Source organism: Ictidomys tridecemlineatus, chromosome 13 (assembly GCF_052094955.1).
Source record: "Ictidomys tridecemlineatus isolate mIctTri1 chromosome 13, mIctTri1.hap1, whole genome shotgun sequence".
NCBI classification, from domain to species: Eukaryota; Metazoa; Chordata; class Mammalia; order Rodentia; family Sciuridae; genus Ictidomys; species Ictidomys tridecemlineatus.
This window is the reverse complement of record NC_135489.1, coordinates 51,506,072-51,531,738: the sequence shown is the minus strand read 5'-3', so window position 1 is coordinate 51,531,738 and position 25,667 is coordinate 51,506,072. Positions and strand designations below refer to the sequence as shown.

Here is a 25,667-nt window from a genome sequence, read left to right as displayed (position 1 = left end):
AATAACATAGAAGAAATTTTCAGGTGACTTTGATTTTAATGATGACTTTTCAGATACAACATGAAAGTTATGGTCCAAGGCAAATATAGTTGATAAGTCAGATTTCATTAAAATGAAAACTTTCTTTTGCTGGGCATGGTGGTGGCACACGCCTGTAATCCTAGCCACTCAGGAGGCTGAGGCAGGAGGATTGCAAGTTCAAGGCCAGCCACTGCAACTTAGTGAGAGCTTGCCTCAAAATTAAAAATTTTAAAAAAAAAGTAGCTCAGTGGTAGAACACCCCCGATTAATCTCCAGTAGTGCCAAAATAAAAAAAAAAAAGAGAGAGAAAAGAAAAATTAAAAATTAAAAACTCCTGCTCTGTGAAACCAAAGACAATAAAATACAAGTCACAGAGGAGGAGAAAGTATTTGCAAAAAAAAAATAAAAAATAAAACACAAAAACAAAATCCACATCTGATAAAGGACTGCTATCTAAAATAAAAAAGAATATTTATTTATTTGTACTAGGAATTGAATCCAGGGCACTTAACCATTGAGCCACATCCTCAGCTCATTTTTTTTTTTTTTGAGTGGGTTATTTTTTTTGTTTTGTTTTAGGTGCTAGGGATCGAACCCAGGGCCTTATGCATGCAAGGAAAGCACTCTACCAATTGAGTTATATACCCAGCCCCTTGTTTTTTTTATTTTGAAATAGGATCTTGCTAAGTTGCTCAGAGCCTCATTAAGTTGCTGAGGCTGGCTTTGAACTTGTGATCCTCCTGTCTCAGCCTCCCCAGCCACTGGGATTATGGGTGTGTGCCATTGTACCCAGCATATAGAAATAAATTCTAAGGTTCAACCATAAGAAAAGGAACAACCTGATTAAAAATGGTCAAGGTAGTGTGGCTCTGTGTAGAACATTTTCCTAACATTTGTGAAGCTCTGAGTTCAACCCCCACCACCCTGAAAAGGAGATAGACAAAAGACCTGAGCAGATACCTCACCCATGATAATAGATACGTGGCAAGTTAGAGAGAATATGATGTCCAATGTTGTTTTACTCAGAAATTGTAAAATGAAACAAAAATGAGATAACACTACACTCCTATTAGAAGAGCCAAAATCCAAACTAGTGATACCACCAAATACTAATGGGGCTGTGGAGCAGTGCGACCACTCATTCACTGCTGACGGGAAAGCCGAGTGCTTCAGCTACTTGGGAAGATTGATTCTACAAACCTAAACAGTCTTATCATTCAGTTCAGCAGTTATGCTCTTGGAATTTAACTAAATGAGTAGAAAACTTAAATTCATTCAAAAACCTCCGCATGGATGTTGACAGCAGATATATTCATAATACCCACACTTAGAAGCAACCAACGTGTCCTTTGGTAAGTGAATGGATAAACTACAGTACAAACGGATGAGAAAATATTATTTGGTGCTTTTTAAAAAAAGCTATCAAGACACAAGACATGGAGGAAACTTAAATGCATATTCCTTAGCAAAATAAGCCAATATGAAATGATGATGTATTGTTGATTCCAAGAAAAGGCATAACTAGAGAGATAGTAAAAAAGACTAGTGGTTACCAAGGACTGAGGGAAAAGAGGGACAATAGGCAGAGCACAAAGTATTTTTAGGGCAGTGAACTCTTCTATATGATATACAATGGTGGTTGCATGTTATGCTATATTTATCAAAACCTGTTGAATTCGAAGCCACATCAATGTTTATAGCAGCTCAATTCACAATTGATAAATGATGGAACCAACCTAGATACCCTTCAACAGATGAATGGATAAAGAAAATGTGGTACATATACATGATGGAATATTACTTAGCCTTAAAAAAGAATGAAATTATGGCATTTGCAAGTAAAATGGATGGAGCTGGAGAATATCATACTAAGCGAAATAAGCCAAACCCAAAAAACCAAAGGCTGAATGTCTTCTCTGATAAGTGGAAGCTGATCCATAATGGGGGCAGGGAGTAGGGAAGACTGGAGGAACTTTGGATTGGGCAGAGGGGAGTGAGAGGAAGGGATGAGCTGTGGGGGTGGGAAGGATGATGGAATGAGATGGACATTATTACCTTTTATACATGCATGACTACACTACTGGTGTGACTCTGCACCATGTACAGCCAGAGGAAGGAGAAGTTGTGCTCCATTAGTGTACAATGTGTCAAAATGCATTCTACTGTCATGCATAACTAACTAGAACAAATTTTTTAAAAAATTTAATTAAAAAACCCATCAAATGTACCCATCAAGGGTGAACACTAATGTGAACCATGAACTTTGGGTGGTAATGTGTCGATGAAGGTTCATGGATCTTACCAAATGTTCCTCCCTGGTCGGAGGTGTCAGCAGTGCTGGGAGGCTGCATGTGTGTGTCTGAGGAGGGGGTATACAGCAACTCCTTACTTTTTACTCAATCTTGCTGCAAACCTAAAACTGTTCTAAAAAATAAAGTTTATTCATTTTAGAAAGGGGAGGTGGATAATGGTATTAACCTTCGTGTGTTTCCTGGGAGGTGTTGTTTGATATATGGGAATATTTTAGAACAATGTAGGATACTCTACATAAATGCTTCCTAATCTGTTAAAGTATCCAAAAAGAGTCCCTCAGATGGACATGGTGGCACAAACCTGTAGTTCCATCCACTCGGGAGATTGAGGCAGGAAGATCGAAAGATCAAAGATAATCTGGGCAATTTAGAGAGACCTTGTCTCAAAATTAAAAGGGGAGCTGGGGATATAGCTCAGTTGGTAGAATGTTTGACTCACATGCACAAGGCCCTGGGTTCAATCCCCAGCACCACAATCAATCAATCAATCAATAATAAAAAGGGGGATGTAGCTCAGTGGTAGAGTGCCTGCCCCTGGGTTCAATCCCTAGTACCACAAAACAAACAAAAAGAATTCTCTGTAAATTCTTAAAGTTTTAAGAAAGCAATCTTACTACCTTTTCCTCAAAAATAAGAGGTCATCTCAATCTTATATGTTACTTCAAACATTTCTCCTGTGTGTGTGTGTTTGTTTTGCAGTACTGGGGATTGAACTCAGGCCCTCTGACATGCTAAGCAAGTGCTTTACGGTTGTACATAGTAGTTGGGTTCATCCCAACATCTCCAGCCCTTTTTAAATTTTATTTGAGATAGGGTCTGAGATGCTGAGGCTGGCCTCAAATTTGCAGTCCTCCTGCTTTATCCTCCAGAGCCAACACACCAGGCTTCAACTAGTCCGTCTAAATCAACACAGTGACACTTGTCCATTTGCAAGAATGCTGAGTATTGCATCTGTAATACCTACCCCACAATGTCAAATAAGCCACTTTCGTCATGTTTATAAAAATTTGTTTATTGAATTACTAAAGTTTGCAGGATGGTCAGAAACTGAGTCATTTATTTAAAATCTATCTCCTAAAAAGTCCAGCAGATCAATTTTAGTGCTTAACTTTCCAAAACATACCCTTCCTCACAAATCACTTTAGAGTTAACCACAGTAAAGTAAACAAGCAGGTAAACTGATGTTAATGATTGTTTTCAACCTTTCCAAAGACACCTATTGTAAAACATGAAGGGATTATCTTTATCTTCTGTCTCTTATCTTTTCATAATTCTGCTGATAGCAAGTCATTTAGATAGGATCTTAAAAAGCAAAAATGGGTGGTTGAGATTACTTAATGATTTCTTTTTAAATTATTTGATGTTAATGATGAGCCTGTTGTTTTCACACTAAAGGGCCTGTAACAATCCACCTCTTCCTTCCTCAAATAAAGGACTGACTAAAAAGCATCCACCTAACAAAAAGTGAGAAAAGAAAGAAAACAGAGTCAGAGAAAGAAGTAGATAATACAAAGAGATGAAGAGTAGAAGACGTTTGTAAAAGACCAAGAGACTCATTACCTTTTAAATGGTCACAATTTAGGAACCAGAGCAAACCCACCCACGAAGTCCATCTAACTGAATTGTTTAGTAAGAAGTCCTGGTTCTTCAGTGTTCCAAATCCAAATAAAAGAAACCAAGTTAGTGAAAAACAACACCAGGAAAAAAAAAAAAATTGTACCAGACAGTCTGCTTTGAGAAGGAGCATGGAAACAGAGTACTGCAAATATTGCTGGGACATTTGCAGGCAGCCATGACATCCTCAAAATGCCACAGGTAGCACCTGTGCCAAGTCCATTCTATTCTCCCTGGCTGCCTCACCGTGGGGACTGTACACAGAGGAATTCTGTGTAAAGGTTGCTGGTTTAAATGCCCCAGCACAAAAGGGAATGAGGAAAGAGAGGAGGACTGGGCATAGGAAAGACAGTAGAATGAATTGGACATATGCTCATATATATATGCATCCATGACCAGCATAGCTCCACACCATGGACAACCACAAGAATGCGAAGTTAGACTCCATGTAGGTAGGCTATGTCAAAATACATCCTACTGCCGTGTATAACAAAAAAAGAACAAATAAATAAATGATCACATAGTATATAAATAAATGCCCTGGGACAGCAAGCCAGGGATCCTGAATATAAATGTTGTTTTGAAATAAGACAATAGAGAAACTCACTATCTTCATCAAACATGAGTCATCTTCCTACATTCCTGTTCCACTGGTCAGCTAGCAGCACTTATCAGTAACATCCACACAGGTATAGTGCCAGATATGCAGGGTCATCCAAGGCAAAGCAGACAAATTTTGGTATCACCTCCCCCACCCCCAAGCTCTCACCCACCAAGAATCTTAGTGGCTGCCTCTAGCCTCTGGTCCCCATCCCCTCTCAAACTCTGATCCTCTTCAGGAATTTCTATGAAGTCCTCCTGTCTTTCAAGCTGGTAATTAGCAACTGTAGTAAACCAATCCTATCTGTTGACTAAGGTGAGAAAGCTCAGAGGTTCCCAGGGAGCTTCCCTTTCCTTCAGTAGCAACCGTATTTAAACAAGTCAGACTTTGGCCCACTGAAGACTCTCACCGTGACAGTGATACAAAAAGGAAGAATATTATTTTTTTCATTTGGGAAGGTAGCAGATACATAGATACACAGTGGCAGATACATAGTGTCAACTGACTTAGTAAACCACAGAAAGCTGAATCTCAAGCCAATAGTGCAAAAATCCAAAATGATCCCATTTAAATTTGAGAACTTGCAAACATGTAAAAGGAAGACATACAGCAGCATGTTAACAGTTTGTAACTCTCATGGGCTTTGGGGTGATTGAAAAAAATTCTGTGTGTATGCGTAGGTGTGGTCTTTTTATATTACTACTACCTTTTCTACAAGGACTATGTACTATTGAATAATTCAACTAATGATAAGAAAAGTAAGATGGTTTTTATGCCTTGTAAAAATTCATAAATTTCAGAAATAAAGTAAAATCCTTCATAATCCCATACATTAACCAATGAACTAATAATAAAGCATATTTTTTTGAGAGAGAGAGAGAGAAAAATTTAATATTTATTTTTTTAGTTTTCGGCGGACACAACATCTTTGTTTGTATGTGGTGCTGAGGATCGAACCCAGGCCACATGCACGCCAAGGCGAGCTTGCTACTACTTGAGCCACATCCCTAGCCCTAAAGCATATATTTTTACCCATACATTTCCCATGATCATTTGGGGATGGAACCCAGGGCCTCGCACAAGCTAAACCTAACACTCTATCATTGAGCTAAACTCGCGGGCCCTTGAAGATTATAAAAGTTGTTGAAATCATCCTATGTACACAATTTTGTAACATTTTAAAAATTAACATTACAGGGGCTGGGATTGTGGCTCAGCGGTAGAGCGCTCGCCTAGCACGTGCAAGGCCCTGGGTTCGATCCTCAGCGTCACAGAAAAAATAAATAAATAAAATAAAGATATTGTGTCCAATTACAACTAAGAAATAAATTTTAAAAAAATTAACATTACAACAAAGGTTTTCTCCGATATTAAAAATTCATAGCAAAGACCTCTTTTTATGGATGTACAATATTCGGGTCTATGAATGGACCATAATTTGCTTCCTCTTTCTCCCATTGTTGGCTTATCGACATTATTTCTAGAGTGACACTAAAGATGGTAACACACACACACACACACACACACACACACACACACACACACACACCCCTTTATTTGGGATGAAGAAGACAGAAAAGAAAAAAAATGGCAAATTTTGGAAGGTGGCAGATACATAGACAAGTGACGACTGACTTAGTAAACCACGGAAAGCTGAATCTCAAGCCAGTAATGCAGAAATCCAAAATGATCTCATTTAAACTTCAGAACTTGCAAAAGCCATGGTGGTTGGTAGCACTGGGTTCTCTGAAAGTGGGGATGAAGATGAAACTAAAAGCTCCTGGAATCCCAGAGCCAAGGGACAGTCCTTCCTGACTCCAGACCCTGGAGGTTTCTCGCCTTCAGAGGCTGGAAACTAAGGATGCTTGGTTAGGAGGATTGTAGTAAGTCGAGGGCAGGGTTACTATACTCAAAATAGGAGAAGTGAAAATTTACAGTATTGAGGCACCCTGGCCTGAGCCGCTTGCGGCTAATTTTTTTCCCCAATGCTGAGGCTGGGCCTCCCACACACTCCTTAGTGGCAAGCCTTCTGCCACTAAGCTACATCCCCAGCCCCTGAGCCTTCTTAAGCTCACTCAGCTCCCAGAATCCTGGCAGCCAGGGCACAAACCATCTAGGCAGGAGTTTCAAAGAGTCTATTGTGAAGAACTGACCAGCCTGAGCCTCAAGACCCTCAGCTGCTGACTTCAGGGATTTGGCGAGATAAAAGCCCAGCAGATCACCCTACAGTGAGGATTAGAATGGATAAGCCCCTCCCCAAAGCACAGACTTCTAACCTGGCTTTTACTGTGCCTCTCAAGCATAAGCAGACAACTGAAGGATCTGTAAACCCAAGGAGATAAGACAAGGGCCTGAAAACCAGAACCAAAAACTTTAAAGAAGAGCCAGGAAATTGATAGGTTATTTTTGAGAGAAAAGAGAGGAAGAGTAAGTAAAGTAGAGTTCATCAGGAATGTGGGAGTTCTCTCGCAGAAAATTATCCTATTGGAGGGGGAAGGAATAGAAGTGTTCTTAGACATTAAAAACTAATTAGAGGGCTGGAATCCTGGCTCAGGGGTAGAGCTCTTGCCTAGCCTATGTGAGACACAGGGTTCAATTCTCAGCACTGCATATAAATAAATAAAGATCCATTAACAACTAAAAAATAAAAATTAAAAACAAAACTGATTAGAACTGAAAAATGCAATGAAGAGTTGAAAGATAAATTTGAAGAAATTTCTAGAAAAAATATATAAGTGGGTAAGCACAGAAAGAAAATATAGAATCCTGGAAATAGATGATCCAATCTAAGACAGGGAAAAAGAGGAACAGAGACAATGCAGAAGGGAAGTAGCTGTTCACAGGTGTATAGCAGGTTTGTGAGAGGCCAGGTACAGAGGAGCAGGTAAGAAAGTCTGTGAAAGATGTCTTCCAGGAAACTTGCAGAAGACGGAGGATGTAACTCAGTGATAGAGCATTTGCCTAGCATGTACGAGACCCTGGGTTCAATCCCAAGCACAGAAGAAAAAGAAAAAAAGACTTGCAGAATATACTTTCATATGTTCTAATGCACGGAGAGGAGCTTTGAGGGTTAAATGCTAAGGGCATAGAAATCAAGCCAATTTTTAAAAAGAAAAAAAAATTGTTCAGGAACAGAAATATATGATGTCTTAGTCAAATTCAAGTTGCTGTAACAGGAATGCCACAGACGGATGGCTTAAACAACAGACATTTATTTTCTACAGTCCTGGATGTTAGAATTTCCAGATTGCAGGGTTAGTTTCTTGCAAGGTCTCTGGTTTGGTTTGTAGATGGTCATGCCCTGCCTGTTTTCACCAGTCTTTCTTCTGTGTGTCTACATTCTGTCCTGATCGGTGCTTCATTGAAAGACACCAAGTCATGCTGGATTAGAGCCCACCGTTTGGGCCTCATTTGAACTTCAACATCCCCTCTTTAAAGACCTTATCTCCAAATAGTCATATGCTGAGGTGTGGGGGATTAGAATTTCAACGAATCAATTCAGGGTAGGGGGTGGGGGGAACAATTCAGATCCTAACACTTGGTCAGTTGTGAACACTACTTCCAGGCCATAATCATATAGTCATAAAACCTGAGTTCTGAATATTTGTCTAAATTTTTAATGTAATAATAATACGAGAATGGAAAAATATAGGGATAGTCCGGCAGTGAGGGTGCGTGTGTGAGTGTGTATGAGTGTGTGTGAGTGTGTGTGTGTGTGTGTGTATGAGAGAGAGAGAGAGAGAGAGAGAGAGAGGGAGGGAGGGAGGGAGGGAAGGAGGGAGGGAGGGGAAGGAGACAATGGGGAATAGGGGTGGTGTGAGGTGAGAAATCTAAATCCTCATCTTTCCTAAGGACCAAAGCTAACTTTTTTGTTGTTGTTGTTGGGGAAGGGTTCTGGGGATGGAACCCATGATGACCCTGAAAATACAGATGATTCCTCAAATCACATCATACACATTTTTTTATTAAAGTTAATTGACCTATAATAAACTGCATATGAAGAGTCTACAATTTGATTCATTTGGGCATACAGTTTCAAATACAAATATGTAAATGAACTGAGATTATCATTATCATCAAGATAAGAACACTTCTATACCCCACAAAGGTTTCCTTGGGGGTCAGAGGTGTAGCTCAGTGGTAGGGCGGGTGGTTAGCATTTTCAAGGCCCCGAATTTCATCCCCATCACCCAAAACAAGAAGTTTCCTGGATTCTTTGAGAATCAGCCCTCTTCCCACCCACGTTTTCCTTTCCTGCTCCTTCTCCTGTCTACTTTCTGTTGCTTATTGGCATTTTCTAGAATTTTTCCAGTAGCATGTAAGTATCTTTTTGCCTGGTTCTTCTCCGTCAGAATAGCAATTTTGAGAGTCCTGTGTGTTTTGCATGCATCGGGAGTTGATTGTTTTCTTTGCAAACTAGTATACTAAGGTATGGATATATCACACTTTGTTTACTCATTAACTTGTTGATGAACAGAGAGGTCATTTCCAGTTTGGAGCTGTTATTAATAAATCTACTATGAACATTTGTGCACATTTACTTTCATTTTGTTAGGCAAAAATCTAGGAGTGGAATAGTTGGATTTGATGATAGAAGAATGTCTACTGTTTTAAGAAACATTCAAAGAATTTTCCAACATGGTTATGCATTTTACATTTCCACTAGTGGCATGTGAATTCCAGTTATTCCATCCTCTCCTCAACAGTTGATGTGGACAGTTTTTAAAATTTTAGAAATACTAATATGTAAGCTAGTGATATCCCAATGTGGTTTGGATTTACATTTTCCTATTGCATAATGATGTTGAACATCTTTTCATGAGTGTATTTGTTATCCCATATATCTTCTATGGTGAAGTGCTTGGTCACATATTTTGAAACAGAGTTGTTTTAATATTGTTATTATTGCTATTATTATTATTGAATTTTGAGAGTATATATAATGGATGTAGGTCATTTATCAGATATGTTTTGCAAAAATTTCCTCCCAGTCTGTGCCTTGTCTTATAATGCTCTTAATATAGTTGATGATTAGATGTTCATAATTTCACTGAAGTCCCATTTTTCTTTTACAAATTGTGTTTTCATTATCATTACTAAGAAATCTACCCTAATTCAAGGTTACAAAGATTATCTCCTCTGTTTTCAACCAGAACATTGAGGGTTTTTGTTTTGTTTTGTTTTGTTTTGTTTTGTTTTGTACTGGGGATTGAACCCAGAAGAGCTTTACCACCGAGCCACACATCCCCAGCCCTTTTTATTTTTTATCTTGAGACAGGGTCTCACAAAATAGTTGCTGAGACTGGCTTTGAATTTACCCATCTTCCTGCCTCAGCCTCCCAAATCACTGTGATTATAGTGCCCAGCTTTTCCAGAATATTTTTAAACTATTTTAGGTCCTGTGTTTTTCCCTAGGAATTTTAGAAAGCTTGATAATTTCTATTGAAGATTGCTAGATTTTTGTTGGAGTAGCAATGAGTTTGTGCATCAATTCTAGGAGATTTAACATTGTCACAATAGTTTTCTATTCAGTTCTCACTTAATTTCTCTAAGAATGATTATTTAATTTATAATGTAAAGGTCTTATACCTATTGTAGTTTTGTTTGTTTTGTTTTTGTGGAAGTACCGGGGGGATTGAACTCAGGGGCACTCAACCACTAAGCCCCAGTCTCAGACCTATTTTTGCATTTTATTTAAGACAGGATCTCACTGAGTTGCTTAGCACTTTACCTTTGCTGAGACTGGCCACTGCACCCAGCCCATATTTGTAGTTTAGATATTATGTATTTTTCTTATTATAAATGGCACTTATTCTTATTTCAGTTTTCAATTGTTTATTGTTAAATTGTAGAATTTTTTTTTCTTTCATTTTTTAGTCCTGGGAATTGAACTCAGGGCCTTGTGCATGCTAAACACCTGTTCTAATCACTGAGCTACACACCCAGACCTTCACTGATTTGTATGTTAGTCACATATCTTGTAATGTTACTAAACTTGCCTATAAGTTTTAGTACTTATTGTGGATCCCACAGGAATTTCTTTATAGACTACCATATTGTCTACAAATAAAAATGAATTTATTTCTTATTTTTAACCTGGATGCAATCAATTCTTTCTCTTGTTTCTTGCACTGACTCAAAGTATAATTTCTTTCTTTCTTTTTTTTTAAGAGAGAGAGAGAGAATTTTTTAATATTTATTTTTTAGTTTTCGGTGGACACAACATCTTTATTTTTTATTTTTATGTGGTGCTGAGGATCGAACCCAGCGCCCCACACATGCCAGGCGAGTGTGCTACTGCTTGAGCCACATCCCCAGCCCTAGAAGTGTAATTTCTTGATTATAGACATCCTTCCTCTGTGAAAATATTCCACTTTTTACTATTAAGTATGGTATCAGCTTCAGGTTTCTGATAGGTGCCCTTTATCTCATGGAGGAAGTTCTTTTCTAGATGTTAAATTGTGTCAAATGCTTTTTTGGAATCTATTTATGGAAATATTATATGGGTTTTCATTTTAAGACTGTTAATATGATTTTTATGATTATAATTTTTATTATTAATAAATTTTTTAAAAAGTTATTGTGAAATACATGTAACATACAATTTACCATTTTGATCGTTTTAGAGCATAGAATTAAGTGGCATTAAGTACATTTGTAATATTATACAACCATGACCACTACCTAATTCCCAAATATTTGGGTCAATACAAACAGAAATCCCTTACCCATTATGCAGTCATTCCCCTTTCCTCCTGTCTCCCAGCCTGTGGCAAAACCCTATTTCAAAAACAGAAAAAAAATAGAACTGGAGATACAGCTCAGTGGTCAAACACTTTGCTAGTAAGTGCAGGGCTCTGGTTTTAATCCCTGATACTACCAAAAAAATAAAAAACAAAACTTTTCCCAGAAGGTAAATTCCAGATCCAGATAACTTAACTGGGGACTTCAATCAATAAAATAGCTAGTCAAGCACTCTACCACTGAGCTACATCCCCAATACCCCCTTGCCTATTTTTTTTTTTTTTGAGTTGTTGTTGTTTTTGTTTTGTTTTGTTTTGTTTCTAAGTGTTTTAGGAGTTCTTTGTTTATTCTGGATACTAAATCTTTCTTAGATTTACTATTTGTAAATATTTTCTCCCATCCCATGAGCTTTTAACTCTCTGGATGGAGTCTTTAAATACATAGAAGTTTTGAATTTTGAATAAATCCAGTTTATCTATATTTTCTTTTTGTTCCTCATAATTTCAGTGTCATATTTATGAAATCATTACCGGATTCAGGGTCATGAAGATTTAGGCCCTGTATATTTTTCTAAGAATACTACAGTTTTAGCTCTTAAATTTAGGCCCTTGATCCGTTTCAAATTTTTCTATATGGTTTAAGGTAAAGAGCCAATTTCATTCCTTTTCATGTGGCCATTCAGTGTCTCACACTGATTTTTAAAATGTTAACCCAACCTTGTATTCCTCAGATAAATTCAATACGCCATTATATATAATCCTTTTTAGATATCATTGGATTGGATGAGCTAAAATTTGGTTAAGAATTTTTGTGTCTATATTCGTGAGGATATCACTCTGCAGTTGTCTTACATTGCCTGTATGCCTTTGATATCAGAATAATTCTATCCTCGAGTTAGGAAACATTTCTTTTTTTTTCTTTTAGTTTCTGGAACATTTTGTGGAAACTTTTTATTATTTTTTTCATAAATGTTTTATTGATTGAAGTCCCTAGTGAAGTTGTCTGCATCTGGAACTAACCTTCTGGAAAAAGTTTTGTTTTTTATTTTTTTGGTAGTATCAGGGATTAAAACCAGGGCCCTGCACATGCTAGCAAAGTGCTTGACCACTGAGCTGTATCCCCAGTTCTATTTTTTTCTGTTTTTGAAATAAGGTTTTGCTAAATTTCCCTAGCTGACCTAGTACTTGCCATCTTCCTGCTTCAGCCTCTCTAGTAGCTGGGATTATCAAGGAATTCAAATTCAATTTCTTTGAGAGGTATAGGACTATTCAAGCCATCAATTCCTTCTTGCTTGAGTTTGATAATTTGTTTATTTTAAGGAATTTATTTCACCTAAATTATCCACTTGTATTTATTTATAAAGTTGCTCATAGAATTGCCCTCTTATTATTTTAGTACCTATAGAATCTGTAGTGATGTCACTTTTTTTGATTCTTATGTTAGTAATATGTATCTTCATTTTTTCCCCCCACTCTGGCTAGAAAATAATCAACTTTATAAAGCTTTTAAAGCATCCACCTTCTGATTTCACTGATTTTTCTCTACAGCTTTTTTGTTCTCTGTGTCATCGATTTCCACTTTCTTTATCATTTCCTTTATTCTGTTATACCATGAGTTGCATTTGCTCTTCTGTTTTAATTTATGAAGATGGATGACAAGCATTGACTTGAGTATTTTTTTTTAAGTATTGGTGTCTAATTCTATAAATTTACTGTAAATATTACTATAACTATAGTCCACACATTTTGATATATTGAGTTTCCTTTTTAATTCAGTTCAAAATATTTTTTATTTTGCCTTTTATTTTCTTTTAATCCACAGGCTACTTGGAAGTATATTATCTAGTTCTAAATATTTTGGGGTTTTGCAAGTATCCCTTACATTTCTATTGAGCTCCATTGTTGTTAAACAACATACTGTGTCTTAAACCCTTTAAAATTCATTGGAATTTGTTTTATGGCCCCAAATTGTGGTATATCTTACTAAATATTCTGTGAGTACTTGAAAAAGATATGCATTCTGCTGCTTTTGAGGACTGTGTTCTGTAAATGGCAATTAGATCAGGTTAATTATTACATTCTTCTGTAGTCTCTGATTTATCGATTATTGAGATGGTGATATTGAAATATTTGATATAATTGTGAATTTATCTATTTCTCCAAATAGTTCTATAAAGTTTTGTTTCATGTGTTTTGAAACCATCGAAGTAGGTGTGTACATATTAGGTTGTTTGGTCCTTTTGATGGATTTGCTCCTTCTCATTATGAAGCATCTTGTTTCCTCCTGATATTTTTTTGGTTTTAAAATCTGCCTGTCTGACATTAAAACAACAAATATAGCTTTCTTTTCTATATATTAGTATAGTATAATTTTTTCTATTAGAAATATTTTGTCTCTAAAAAATACAGTTTTCATTGGCAATATATAGAGTCTTCTTTTTTGGGGGCGGGGGGGGGGGAGGTTTACTGGGGATTGAACTCAGGGACACTCATCCTCTAAGGCACATGCCCAGCCTTATTTCGTATTTTATTTAGAGATAGGGTCTCACTGAGTTCCTTAGTACCTCAACGTTGCTGAGGCTGGCTTTGAACTTGTGATCCTCCTGTCTCAGCTTCCCAAGCCCCTGGGATTACAGGCTTGTTTTAACTGCAGTAATTAGACCATTTACATTTCGTGTAACTAATGATGTACTTAGATTTAATAAGTCTTTTTTATTCATTTTAAAATTTCACTGGGCACAGGGGTGCACACCTGTAATTCTAGCAGCTCAGAAAGCCCAGGCAGAAGAATTGTGAGTTCAAAGCCAGCCTCGGCAAAAATAAGACACTAAGCCACTCAGTGAGACCCTGTCTCTAAATTAAATACAAAAAAAGGGCTGGGGATGTGGCTCAGTGGTTGAGTGCCCCCTGGTACCCAAAAATAAATAAATAAACAAACAAATAAATAAATAAATTTTTATCTCATCTTATTTTCTGTCTTCTTTGGGGTAAGTTATGTTTTTCTACTTCTACTTATTTTCCTTTATCATTGATTAACTGGCTAAAATTCATTTCATTTTTTAGGGGCTGTACAACAGATTACAATTTATGTATCTTTAATTTATCATAATCAACCTTCAAATGAAATTATGTCACTTCAAATACAAGAATCTTATGATAGTCCACTTCCATTCCTCCACTCCCAGGCTTTTTGTTATCATCAACAAACATTTTGTTTCTACATAAATAAGATTCACAAAATGTCATTATCGTTATTGTTTTAAGTCATTTGTCTAGTTTAAAGAGATTTAAATCTGAAGGGGAAAAGTTCTTAATTTGTCCACAAAGTTGCATTTCCCAGTGTTATTTATTCTTTTATGCAAATTCAGTTTTCCATCTAAGATAACTTGCCTTCTCCTTGAAGGACTTTCTTTTGAACTTTCTGATAGTGTGTGTCTGCTGGTACTGAATTTCAATTTCTGTGTATCAAAAAGTTGTTATTTTACCTCCATTTTTAAAAAGATGACTTTGCTATATATCACACTCTAGGTTGATGGCTTTTTCTTCCAAAGAGAAGTACACATACCTGAGTCTTGGGCAGTTTCTCCCCGCAAGCTCTGAGCAGTACTTATGGGAGTTCTGTAGTGGGGCCTGTGCAGATCTCTGAGGTTCTCTGTGTGTAGTTCTTTCTTCTCATTCTCTGCAGACCCTAACTTCATTGGCCTCCTTGGACTCCCAGCAATGTTTCATTAAATCCCGAAGATAACTCCTGGGAACTCTCTCCAATTAGTTAAAGAGGCTGTTGGGGGCTTCCTTTATTTCCATATCTTAGTGATCACTGTCCTTGGTTATTATCTGATGTCAAATATATTTAACATGGTTATTTCATATATTTTGCTGGTTTTTAGTTTGTCTCAGGTAGTAAATTCAGTCATTCTTACCCCATCTTGTCCTAAAGCAGAAGAAATCCATATAGGTTTTTTATTGTTTGATTTGTTTTGTTTTGTTTTGTTTTGTGGTACTAGGGATTGAACCCAGGGCCTTGTGTATGCAAGGCAAGCACTCTACCAACTGAGCTATATCCCAGCCCCCTTATCGGTTTTCTTAGTCCTAAAAATGAGGCAAATCTGCTATTTAGCACTACTCTTTGGCTTGAAAGGTCATAGAATATACTGGAAAAAATACCACATCCTTGGGGGAAAAAATAGCATTCTAATAAAGAGCTCCTGATTGAAAGAAACTTTCCCTTTCTATCTCTAAAATTTAGAAGCTGTATACAATTAAAATCAGTAACTATTTCCAGTATAAGTTCTCTGATTCAAAATTCTATGAATATCCTCAATTTTAGAGTTGCATAATGTATGACAGAGACTGTTCAAGTTTAGCCAAGTGTCCTTTCTGTCTATTTCAGGAATAAGAGATAAGTGTGATAAGTGTGTTGTATAGGTTTTAGCCTTGGGCCACTGGCCTATTTCAACTACTTTTCATAAAGTTTTCCGATATATTTTGGAACAGTTTATAAAAACAATCATCTTCTGTCTTTACAACTGAAAGTGTTAAGAGGAGATAGAAAATATCCAATTATACTGTAATCCCAGCAACTCAGGAGTCTGAGGCAGGAAGACTGCAAGTCCAAGGGTGACCTGAGTGACTTACTAAGACCCTGTCTCAATGGTACAGCATGCCTAGGTCCAATACCCAGTTTAAAAAGAAAGAAAAAAGGGAACAAAGAATAAAGAAAAATTGAAATTCTATTCTTTCTGGGTTCTTTATTGAGACTGTTAAATTGACAAGTTAATGTCTGTCTTTAACAGATAGAAAGAAGGTATTGGTCTCACAATAATTTTCTTTTAACATTTATTTTTTAGTGGTAGTTGGACACAATACCTTTATTTTATTTATTATTTATGGAGCTGAGGATGGAACCCAGGGCCTCTTACATGCTAAGTGAGGGCTGTACCACTGAGCCACAACCCCAGCACTCACAATAATTTTCTAGAAAGAGAAATCCAGACTTATTTTTCAGATGTATATTTAATATTTCATATACCTCTTTGTAAACTTTTTTTTAACTGTCCAAAATTTTTAAAGTTTTCTGTATTGAAGATGTAACCCAGGACCTTGTGTGTCCACACAAGCTCTTACCACTGAGTCACACCCTCAGCCCTGTCTGAGATCTCTTTTTTTTTTTTTTTTTTGGTACTGGGAATTGAACCCAGAGTCCCTTTTTTTATAGTTTATTTTGAGACAGGTTCTCACTAAGTTGCTTAGGGACTCACTAAATTCCTGAGGCTGGCTTTGAACTCTCAGATCCTCTTATCTCAGGATCCGGAGCCACTGGGATTACAGGCGTGTGCCTTCTTGCATGGCTCTGTCTGGAATCTCATGGGGACTTATCCAAGTGGGAATCAGTGTTGCAACCAGGCCTAAGTGCCTTCAGCACCCAGGAAATTAGAGGAAAAAACTTTACCTAGAATATATGGGTGGCAAAACACTCGGAGGTTTCTTTCCCCCATGTATCATCTCCCCACCTGGCCATTCCTTTATTAAAACTAGCGTTGCCTAGCAAGTCAGTGTCCAGAGCTGGCTTCATGTGTTTGGAGGTGTGAGCAGCCAGTTGGAAAGCTAGGATTTTTTCATGTATGGTAGTGGGAAGGGAGCAGGTGACTTGCCTCTGGTCTTTCTCCAGTTGGTGGAGCCCCCTCTCCCTCCTTCTCTCCTAGTATGTCTTTCATGCATTATGCATTACACTTGGACTTGCTGGGCTGGCATCAAAATGTGCTTGTGAAAGACACCTGCCATTCCTGCAGATCTTGTGAAAGTGGAGGCTGAATCACAGGTCTTGAAGTCGCACTGTTCATCTGGATTGAGAGCCACCCTCTATCTCTAGAAGCAATTGCCTCAGTGAGTAGGATTATGGCATTTTTAAAAAAAAAATTTGTTTTTAGTTGTTGATGGATCTTTATTTATTTATATGTGGTACTGAGAATCAAACCCAGTACCTCACGCATACTAGACCAGTGCTCTGCTACTGAGCTACAACCCCAGCTTCCGACACTTTTTTTTTAATGTTCTTTTTTGTTTGTTTGTTTTTTAGTTGTAGGTGGACACAATAACCTTTATTTTATTTTTAAGTGGTGTTGAGGATCGATCTCAGTGCCTCATGCTTGCTAAGTGAGCGCTTTACCATTGAGCCACAACCCCAGCCGGACACTTTTGATCCTTCACTCAAATTAACTCTGTTCCCATATGCATTTCCATAGGTAATTCAGTTGTGGGTTTTTAAATCTTCCTTGCTTCACACATTAAAGCTCATGTTTAGGACAAGAAAGTAAAACAGTAGCTCTGTTTTCTTTCTAACCACAATGTCAACTGCTACAAAAGATCTCTTTCCATTCCAAGTGACTTAAATGTGCAAATATTTGGGCTTTTGATGATTTGTGACTTTCACCTAAACAGCATGTTAAAACAAAAAATCAAAGTTGAAACAGCACATTTTTCTGATCACTAGTTCAGGGACTCCAGATGGGGAAGGCCTTCAGCAAACAACAACACCCTTTCTTTGCCAACTTAGAAGTTCTGGATCCATCCCCACTCTTCACGGTTTCCTTGGAGAACCACATAGCCTAGTACCCACTCTTGATGCCAAGTTAGCAATACCATGACTTAGCCAAATACTCACTTCCTGTGTACCTGAGTTCTAAAGGTGTGGCATTCATGCGTTTCAAATTTCAAAAGCCTGAAACTTGGCACAACTCTGGAGGGACCTCAGACATTTCTCTCTCCCTTCCTCCTTTTCTTTTCTCTCTGTTTCTCCCCGCACCACACACTTTCCTCTCTAGCCTTGGTCCTCCCTTCCTTACATCTTCTCTTCCTTCTCTTTCTTTCTTCCTTTGTACATGTTTTTCAAGATTGTTTGCAGAAAGAAAATGACCATCTGATTACTGATAAGCCTAGGGCTCCATTTCACCAAAACCAAGATTTTATTTTTCTTTATATGGTGCTGGGGATTAGAACCCAGGGCCTTGCACATGTGAAGCAAACACTCTACCAACTGAGCTATGTCCCCAGCCCCAAAACTAAGACTGTATTAACAAGTTGTTAGTGAGGCCTCTCCTGCTTTTTGTTCCTGTCCTGCTTTTGCTCATTACCTCAGGTAGGGTTGTAGCCAAGAAGAGCCTTAGGCGCTGGTTGCTGAAGCCAAACAGTCCCTTCTGGAGCACTTTCAATTCAGGAATGTTTTGTTGAGACTCCAAACCAAGGTTCCTATAGTGACAGCCCATCAAAGATACCAGTTAGCACCTGCCCAGATCCTACTGAAAGAAGACTGGCAGCATGAAGGCCCTATCAGAAGCCTTTGGATAATAACTGTCATTATTTTCCACTCTCTCCATTTCTTTTATTAGCATTATTTGGAATGGGGAGAATCTTCACCTAGAAAATGTATTCTGTTTTCTTTTGCTAAAAAAGATCTTTAGGAAAAGGAATGATGAGTGATGGAGGATTTTAATTTTTTTTTTTTTTTTAATATGGTGCTGGGGATTGAACATGTACATGTGGGGCAGGCAATCTATGAACTGAGCTGTATCCAATATGGAGGATTTTAAATAAGCAATGGAGGCTTCTTGTGGGACCGGTTTTAGAGCTGGGCTAGGACCATACTAACTGCACACAAATGGGGAGCAGGAGAATTCTTCCCCCCAGGTTTTAGAGCGAGGGCTACTGTAGACCTTTGTTTCCACCATGCCCTGTTCTAATTTGGAAGCTGATCTGACAAGAAAGAGTCAACTTCTGGGGAGAGCGGGAGTTCTCCATCTCCATCTCCTCGGCCCCACATCTTTCTTTTGATCTGTCTTTGGTTTCATATGCGAAGCCATCCTGGATTTGGCACCAGTTACAGGGAGCCATTTCACAACCCACCAGGATGGCTGGGCCTCTGAGGACCAGCCACTCTCAGGTCACAGGAAAGCTTCACAGAGGATTAGTTTAAAAAAAAAAAAAAAAAAGTCTGAAGTCTCTTACAAAGAACAGCCTTAGGCCTAGCATTTTCCATTTGCTACTAGATTTAGCCCTAAAAAGCAAGCATTATGTCAATGAGAGAGATAAAGAGGATATACCCAGAGGCCAGGGGATTCTGTAGTGAATTTATCTCCCTTAAGTAAGTTTATAGCTCGAGTCTCACTAGTTGGATAACCTGCCAGGTCCAAAAATATAAAGATTATAAAAATGCCAAGCAGGGGCTATAGCTCCGTGGGTGGAGTACTTCTCTAGCTTGCTTGAGGCCCTGGGTTCAATTCCCAGTGCCACACAAGCACAGAAGAAAGTTCTAAAGTTACCAACCTCTTAGTTTGTGTTCACTTATTTTGTTTAACCAAAGCCCCATCAAGCCAGGGGGCACAGGAAGTGGCCTCTGCAATTCACCACCTATCTCTTCCTTTGTAATCTGTTATACTGGAAAGTTGTGAGAAGGGTCAGAAAATCCTCTAATCAGAAACATAAACTCATTTCATAGAAGGAGGGAGCTTAAAAAGCAACAGCAGAGGTGAATGCTAACGAGTGACTTTTTTTCTCTGCTGTTGGGAACAGATAGGGTATTGTGTTCCATACTGGTTGATCCAGTCTTTCCTCCCATGGTTTTCTGTTCCTTAGGCCAGAATATTGGCCGGCATTTTTCAGAAGTTGTAATTATTACACATTGTGCCTGCAGGGCATTGAAGGACCAAAGAAAGTTCAGGGCTGGAAATTGCGGGTTTGGAAAGAGCAAAGCCACTGGGTTCGGCTTTTAGGTTTATACCATTGACCAACAACGGGTCGATTCTTTTTTAAAAAAAAATACAGAAATTAATCTTAGTGACACCCTTCTGGGTTCCTATCAAAATTTTAAAACAACTCGATTACACCCTTCCCTCAGAAGGAGACTTTGCACATAAAAGACATGAAACAGTTTTGTGGAGCAGAACATTCTTTGAAAGCTCTGGGTGGAAGAAAGCACTTGCTTAGGGGACTTAATTGATAGAAACTAGCAGCCTGGACAGGCTGCCTGAGTTCAAAGGCACCGCTTTTAATCCCAAACCATTTTAATTTTACTTAACTTTTATTTCTTTCTGGGTGACTACACTGCAAACTTCTATTAATGTACTGCCAAGTAATTTTTCTTAAGAAGGTGGATACTTTACCAGATCCATAGCCAGGAGACGGCTCTCAGGAATGCTGGTAGTACAGTGTTGTGTAGATAAAAACAGAGGCCAGGGGAAAAGTAGGCCATTCTGTTTTATATGTGGAAGGGATTCTGTCTCTGGCAAGTGTGCCCTGATGGAAAACAACCAGGGACTAGTACTTCTGTAAGCCTGGAAATGTAATGCCTCTGGCAATACATGATCTTAAGAGAGTGAAGCCTCGTGTTTTCATAGTTGGAATTTCGTGTTAGTAGAACAGCCAAATGTCAACTGTTGCAAGGAGCCTCATCCAATTCACAGGCATGCAGCTGGAGAGAAAGCTCAGCTTCAGGAGATGACATTTTACGTTTGGGGGATGAACAGGAAGAATGCAAAAATAGCCTCCTGCAGCCAAGAAATGAGCAGCTCTTGGAAGGAGCCCTTGAGCAAAATTGTTCTTCCTTTCCTTGCTAATACCAGGGACTCACCACACGGCTTGCAGACTTGCACACGAGGCGATTTTTCATTTTTATTTTTAATGTTTTTGACCCATCTGAACATTGAAGAATTTACAAAAAGTAATAAGGTGTGATACTTTTGGTGGAAGCAGTTTCTTTTTTCTAGTTATAGTCAGCAGACCTTTAGTGTATTTGTTCATTTTTAGGCAGTGCTAAGGATTGAACCCAGTGCCTTACGCGTGCTAGGCAAGCGCTCTGCCACTAAGCCACAACCCCGGCCCAGAAGCAATTTCTTAAAAACAGCAAACAGTGAGATGAGCTGACTCTGGCAGTTCTATCTTCATAAAATAAATAGCGGGATTCATAGTATATGTGATCATTTTGACATCCTAAAAACTAACAGTGGTCAATATAGCAGCCACTTCTCTTCCCTGACATGTATTCTCTAGGGAAAATAAAATGGATTTACTAAGATGATTTGTACTCTCTCCTTCCCGAGAGTCCCAATCTTTCTTCCATCTTGCACATAACTACTTTGCCTGTGTTGCTCTGGCCAATCTATATTTATGATAGGCTCGAGTACTGAATTGTTTCGTGTTGTTAGTTCCAGGGATGGAACTCAGGGGCACTTAACCATTGAGATACATCCCCAGCCCTTTTTATTTTTTAAGACAGTGTTTCACTAAGTTGTTAAGGTTGGCCTCAAACTTGTGATCCTCTTGCCTCAGCCTCCTGAGTTGCTGGGATTACACACATGTGCCACCATGCCCAGTTTACAGTATCGATTTTAATTGACTTTAATAGGATAGTCTGCGATAATTAAGGAAAGGCATTTAATCTGGTATATTTAATATTGTTGGATATTGTCAAATGCACTGTCCTTTAAGGCTAGTGCTGTTGAATATGAAATATTAATTGAAAATCAGCTGGCAGACAAACTCTCTTAAAATGCCACCACCATGAATTAGCTTAAGAAAATGTACCACTTCACACCATTAGATGGCCACTATCAAAAATCGGGAGCCAGGTGCAGTGGTGCATGCCTGTAATCCCAATGGCTGAGAAGGCTGAGGCAGAAGGATTGCAAGTTCAAAGCCAATCTCAGCAATGGTGAGGTGCTAAGCAACTCAGGGAGACCCTGCCTCTAAATAAAATACAAAATAGGATGTGGCTCAGTGGCCAAGTACTCCTGGGTTCAATCCCTAGTACCCTCCACTCCACAAAAAAAAATTAGGAAATAGGCACAGTGGCACATGCCTATAATCCCAGCAGCTCAGAAGGCTGAGGCAGGAAGATCTCAAGTTCAAAGTCAACTCAGCAAAATCGAGGTGCTAAGTAACTCAGAGAAACCTGGTCTCTAAATAAAATACAAGGGGCTGGGGTTGTGGCTCAGTGGTAGAGTGTTCGCCTAGCATGTGCGAGGCCTTGGGTTTGATCTTCACCACCACATAAAAAACAAAACAAAGGTATTGTGTCCAACTACAACTAAAGAAAATGACTATTAAAAATAAATAAATAAGTAAATAAAATACAATAGGGCCCCTGAATTCAATCCCCAGTATATCCCCTTCCCCCAAAAAAGAAAAATCAGGGAATAACAAATCTTGATGATATGGAAAAATTAGAATCCTTGTGCAATGGTGGTGGGAATATAAAATAAATTGAAAATAGTTGCCAGTTCCTAAAACAAAACAAAACAAAAAACAGAATCACCATATGATCTAGTAATTCTACTTCCCGGTATATATATTCAAAAAAATTGAAAACAGAGTCTCAAAGAGATTCTTACACACCCCTGTTCACAGCGGCATTATTCACAATAGCGAAAAGGTCAATTTGAAAGCAAATGTTCAAAGGAATGAATGTATGAACAAAGTGTGACACACATATATACTATTTATTATTCAATATTAAAAAAGGAAAAATTAGAACATACATAACACTGATGAACCGTGAAGACAGTGTGCTGAGTGAAATAAGCTAGTCACAAAAGAACTCATGCTGTATGACTCCCCTGATGTGAGGCACCTAGAGCAGTCAGACTGATAGATTCAGAGAGTAGGTGGTGGCTGCCAGGGGCTGGGGGAGGAGAGAGCGGGGAGGTAGTGTTTGATAGGTACAGAGGATAGCTGGCAATGAGAAAATTCTGGAGATGGATGATGGTGATAACTGCACAAGAGAGGTCAATGTCCTGAATGTCACTTAACAATGGTTAAAATGGTAAAGTGTATGTTTATGTATATTTTATCATAATCAAAAAATGAATGAAATATTAGACCAGAAGTGATTTAAAAAAATAGAGTGGACCAGGCATGCCCAGCAATTTGGAAGGCTGAGGCAGGAGGATTCCAAATTTGAGGTCAGCTTCAGCAACTTAGCAAGGCCCTAAGCAACTTAGAGAAATCTTGTCTCAAAATTTAAAAAATTAAAGGGAGGCTAGGATATAGCTCAGTAGTATAGCATCCTGGATTCAGTTCCCAGTACAGTACCAAAATAACAACAACAACAAAAAAAAAAGTGAGGTAATAGACACAATGCAACCTCTGGTGGACTTCTCTCACTGTTTCCTACCTGCTCCAGCGGCCAGGGAAGCTTTAGTGTATGTTTTTGTCATTTTGTTTCTTGTTTTGGGTGCTGGGGATTGAAGTCATGACCACTGAGCCACATCCCCAGCTCTATTTTGTATTTCATTTAGAGGACAGGGTCTCACTGAGTTGCTTAGCTCCTCGCCATTGCTGAGGCTGGCTTTGAATTCGAAATCCTCCTGCCTGAGCCCCTGGGATTACAGTTTGGTGTATGTTTTAAATCACTTCAGGCCCACACTTTTCTTGCTCCTGTGAGGGTTCAGCTAGAAATACATGATGAGGCTCTTTGGTTGAGAAACACGGATCCCATGAATATCCATGGAAAATGCCAGATTGACTCTGTTGTTCTGTTGTCTTTTATCACTTGGGAAGAAAAACTGAAGAATTAAAGGGGCAGGGAAGGGCAATCATAGAGAACTCTAGAACTGTAAGCTGACTTTCACCCCAAAGGCTTTTTGAACCACATTATAATGATGACCCTTGTGAGTAAAAGCCAGTGGATTCTTATGAAGAATGGAGGTTTTCATTTGAAGGGGAACCTAAAGAAACTTCAGCTTGCTTTCAGGAAGTCTTTTTTTTAAGTCTTACTTGGTAAGAGTTGACCCTAGAAAAATGCAGGATTCATGACAATGTTGGAATTGACTGGACTGTGCCCACCTTACCCCACCTCACCTTTTCTAAGCAAACCACCCAGACTAAGATATAAATGAGTTGTTTCCTGGCCCACCACCAGCCTGGATTTCAGGATTTAAGCCTTCTCCGACTTGGAGAGAGGTTGAGCCCAGGATGTGTGATGACTTTCCACTGGTGGAACTGCTTTAGAGAGGCTCTCCTATCTAACCACGGTGGGAGATTGGCGTTCATTCCTTTAGGTCGAGGGCCATCAGCAGGTTTGAACGGAGGGTCCTCACACATCCAAGAAAAGCAGAATGTGGTTTGGCTTCCAGAAACGTGTCCTGGAACTCAGTGTCTTATCTCTGTTCTCCAAAGTTTCCGCAGGTTCACTCGATCCAACAGCGTGACAACGGCGGTGCAGGCGGACCTGGACTTCCATGATAATCTGGAAAATTCTATGGAATCGATAGAGGACAATTCGTGTCCGGGCCCCATGGCCAGACAGTTCTCCCGGGACGCCAGCACCTCCACCGTCAGCATTCAGGGCTCAGGAAACCACTACCACGCCTGCGCGGCCGACGACGACTTCGACACGGATTTTGACCCCTCTATTCTGCCTCCTCCGGACCCCTGGATTGACTCCATCACCGAAGACCCCCTGGAGGCCGTGCAAAGGTCAGTGTGCCACCGGGACGGCCACTGGTTTCTGAAGCTTCTCCAAGCGGAACGGGACCGCATGGAAGGGTGGTGCCAACAGATGGAGAGAGAAGAGCGGGAAAACAACCTCCCGGAAGACAGTAAGTGACGCTGCGCGCGCACCTGCACACAGGGTGGCGGCGGGGGATCCGGGGTCGGTCACTCCCGGGGCTCGGCTGTTTTCTTTCACCTGCTGCATCTTGGCCATTTCACGTAGGAAACCAGAACAGGTGGGAGAGCTAGGCGATGGCAACCCAGAGTCCAGAAGCTTCTGTGCTGGGCAAGAAAGAGAAACCACTGGGCAGACATCACTCTTCCTAGCCCTAGATCAATGACTTTTCTTGTCTTCTCAGAAGAGTACCAAGCTCGACATGATAGCTCAGTCTCTACCATGGTCTTCCTCCCTCAAGAGGATCTAGAAATGCTACTGATTCTTAGGGGGTTAAAAATAATTCTAGGCCAGGCATGATGGCCCACGCCGGTAATCCCAGAGGCTCAGGAGGCTGAGTCAGGAAGGCCACGAGAGTTCAAAGCCAGCCTCAGCAAAAGCAAGGTGCTAAGCAACTCAGTGAGACCCTGTGTCTAAATAAAATGCAAAATAAGGCTGGGGATGGGGCTCAGTGGTTGAGTGCCTCTGAGTTCAATAACAGGTAGCAAAAAAAAAAAAAAAAAAAAAAAGCAATGCTAAGCCAGACATAGTGGCACACTGCTGTAATTCCAGCAACTCTGGAGGCTGAAAGAAGGATTGTAAATTTGAGTCCAGCCTCAGGAACTTGGCAAGACCTTGTCTCAAAATAAAAAACAAAAAGGGCTGGGGATGTGGCTCAGTGATAAAGCACCCCATGGTTAAAATTTCAGTATCAAATGCTAATAATTACTACTACTAAT

General features: G+C 39.2%; 1 protein-coding gene across 20 annotated transcripts in view; it reads left to right on the top strand.

The window, feature by feature from the left end:
• Dlgap1 (DLG associated protein 1) overlaps nucleotides 1-25,667 on the top strand; it is an 878,199-nt gene that overhangs the window by 821,532 nt on the left and 31,000 nt on the right. For all 20 annotated transcript variants that reach the window (XM_040274808.2, XM_078030334.1, XM_078030332.1 and 17 more), the window contains one exon: nucleotides 24,459-24,880. In XM_040274808.2, coding sequence (XP_040130742.1) covers nucleotides 24,459-24,880 — 422 coding nt within the window. The remainder of the gene's footprint in view (nucleotides 1-24,458; nucleotides 24,881-25,667) is intronic.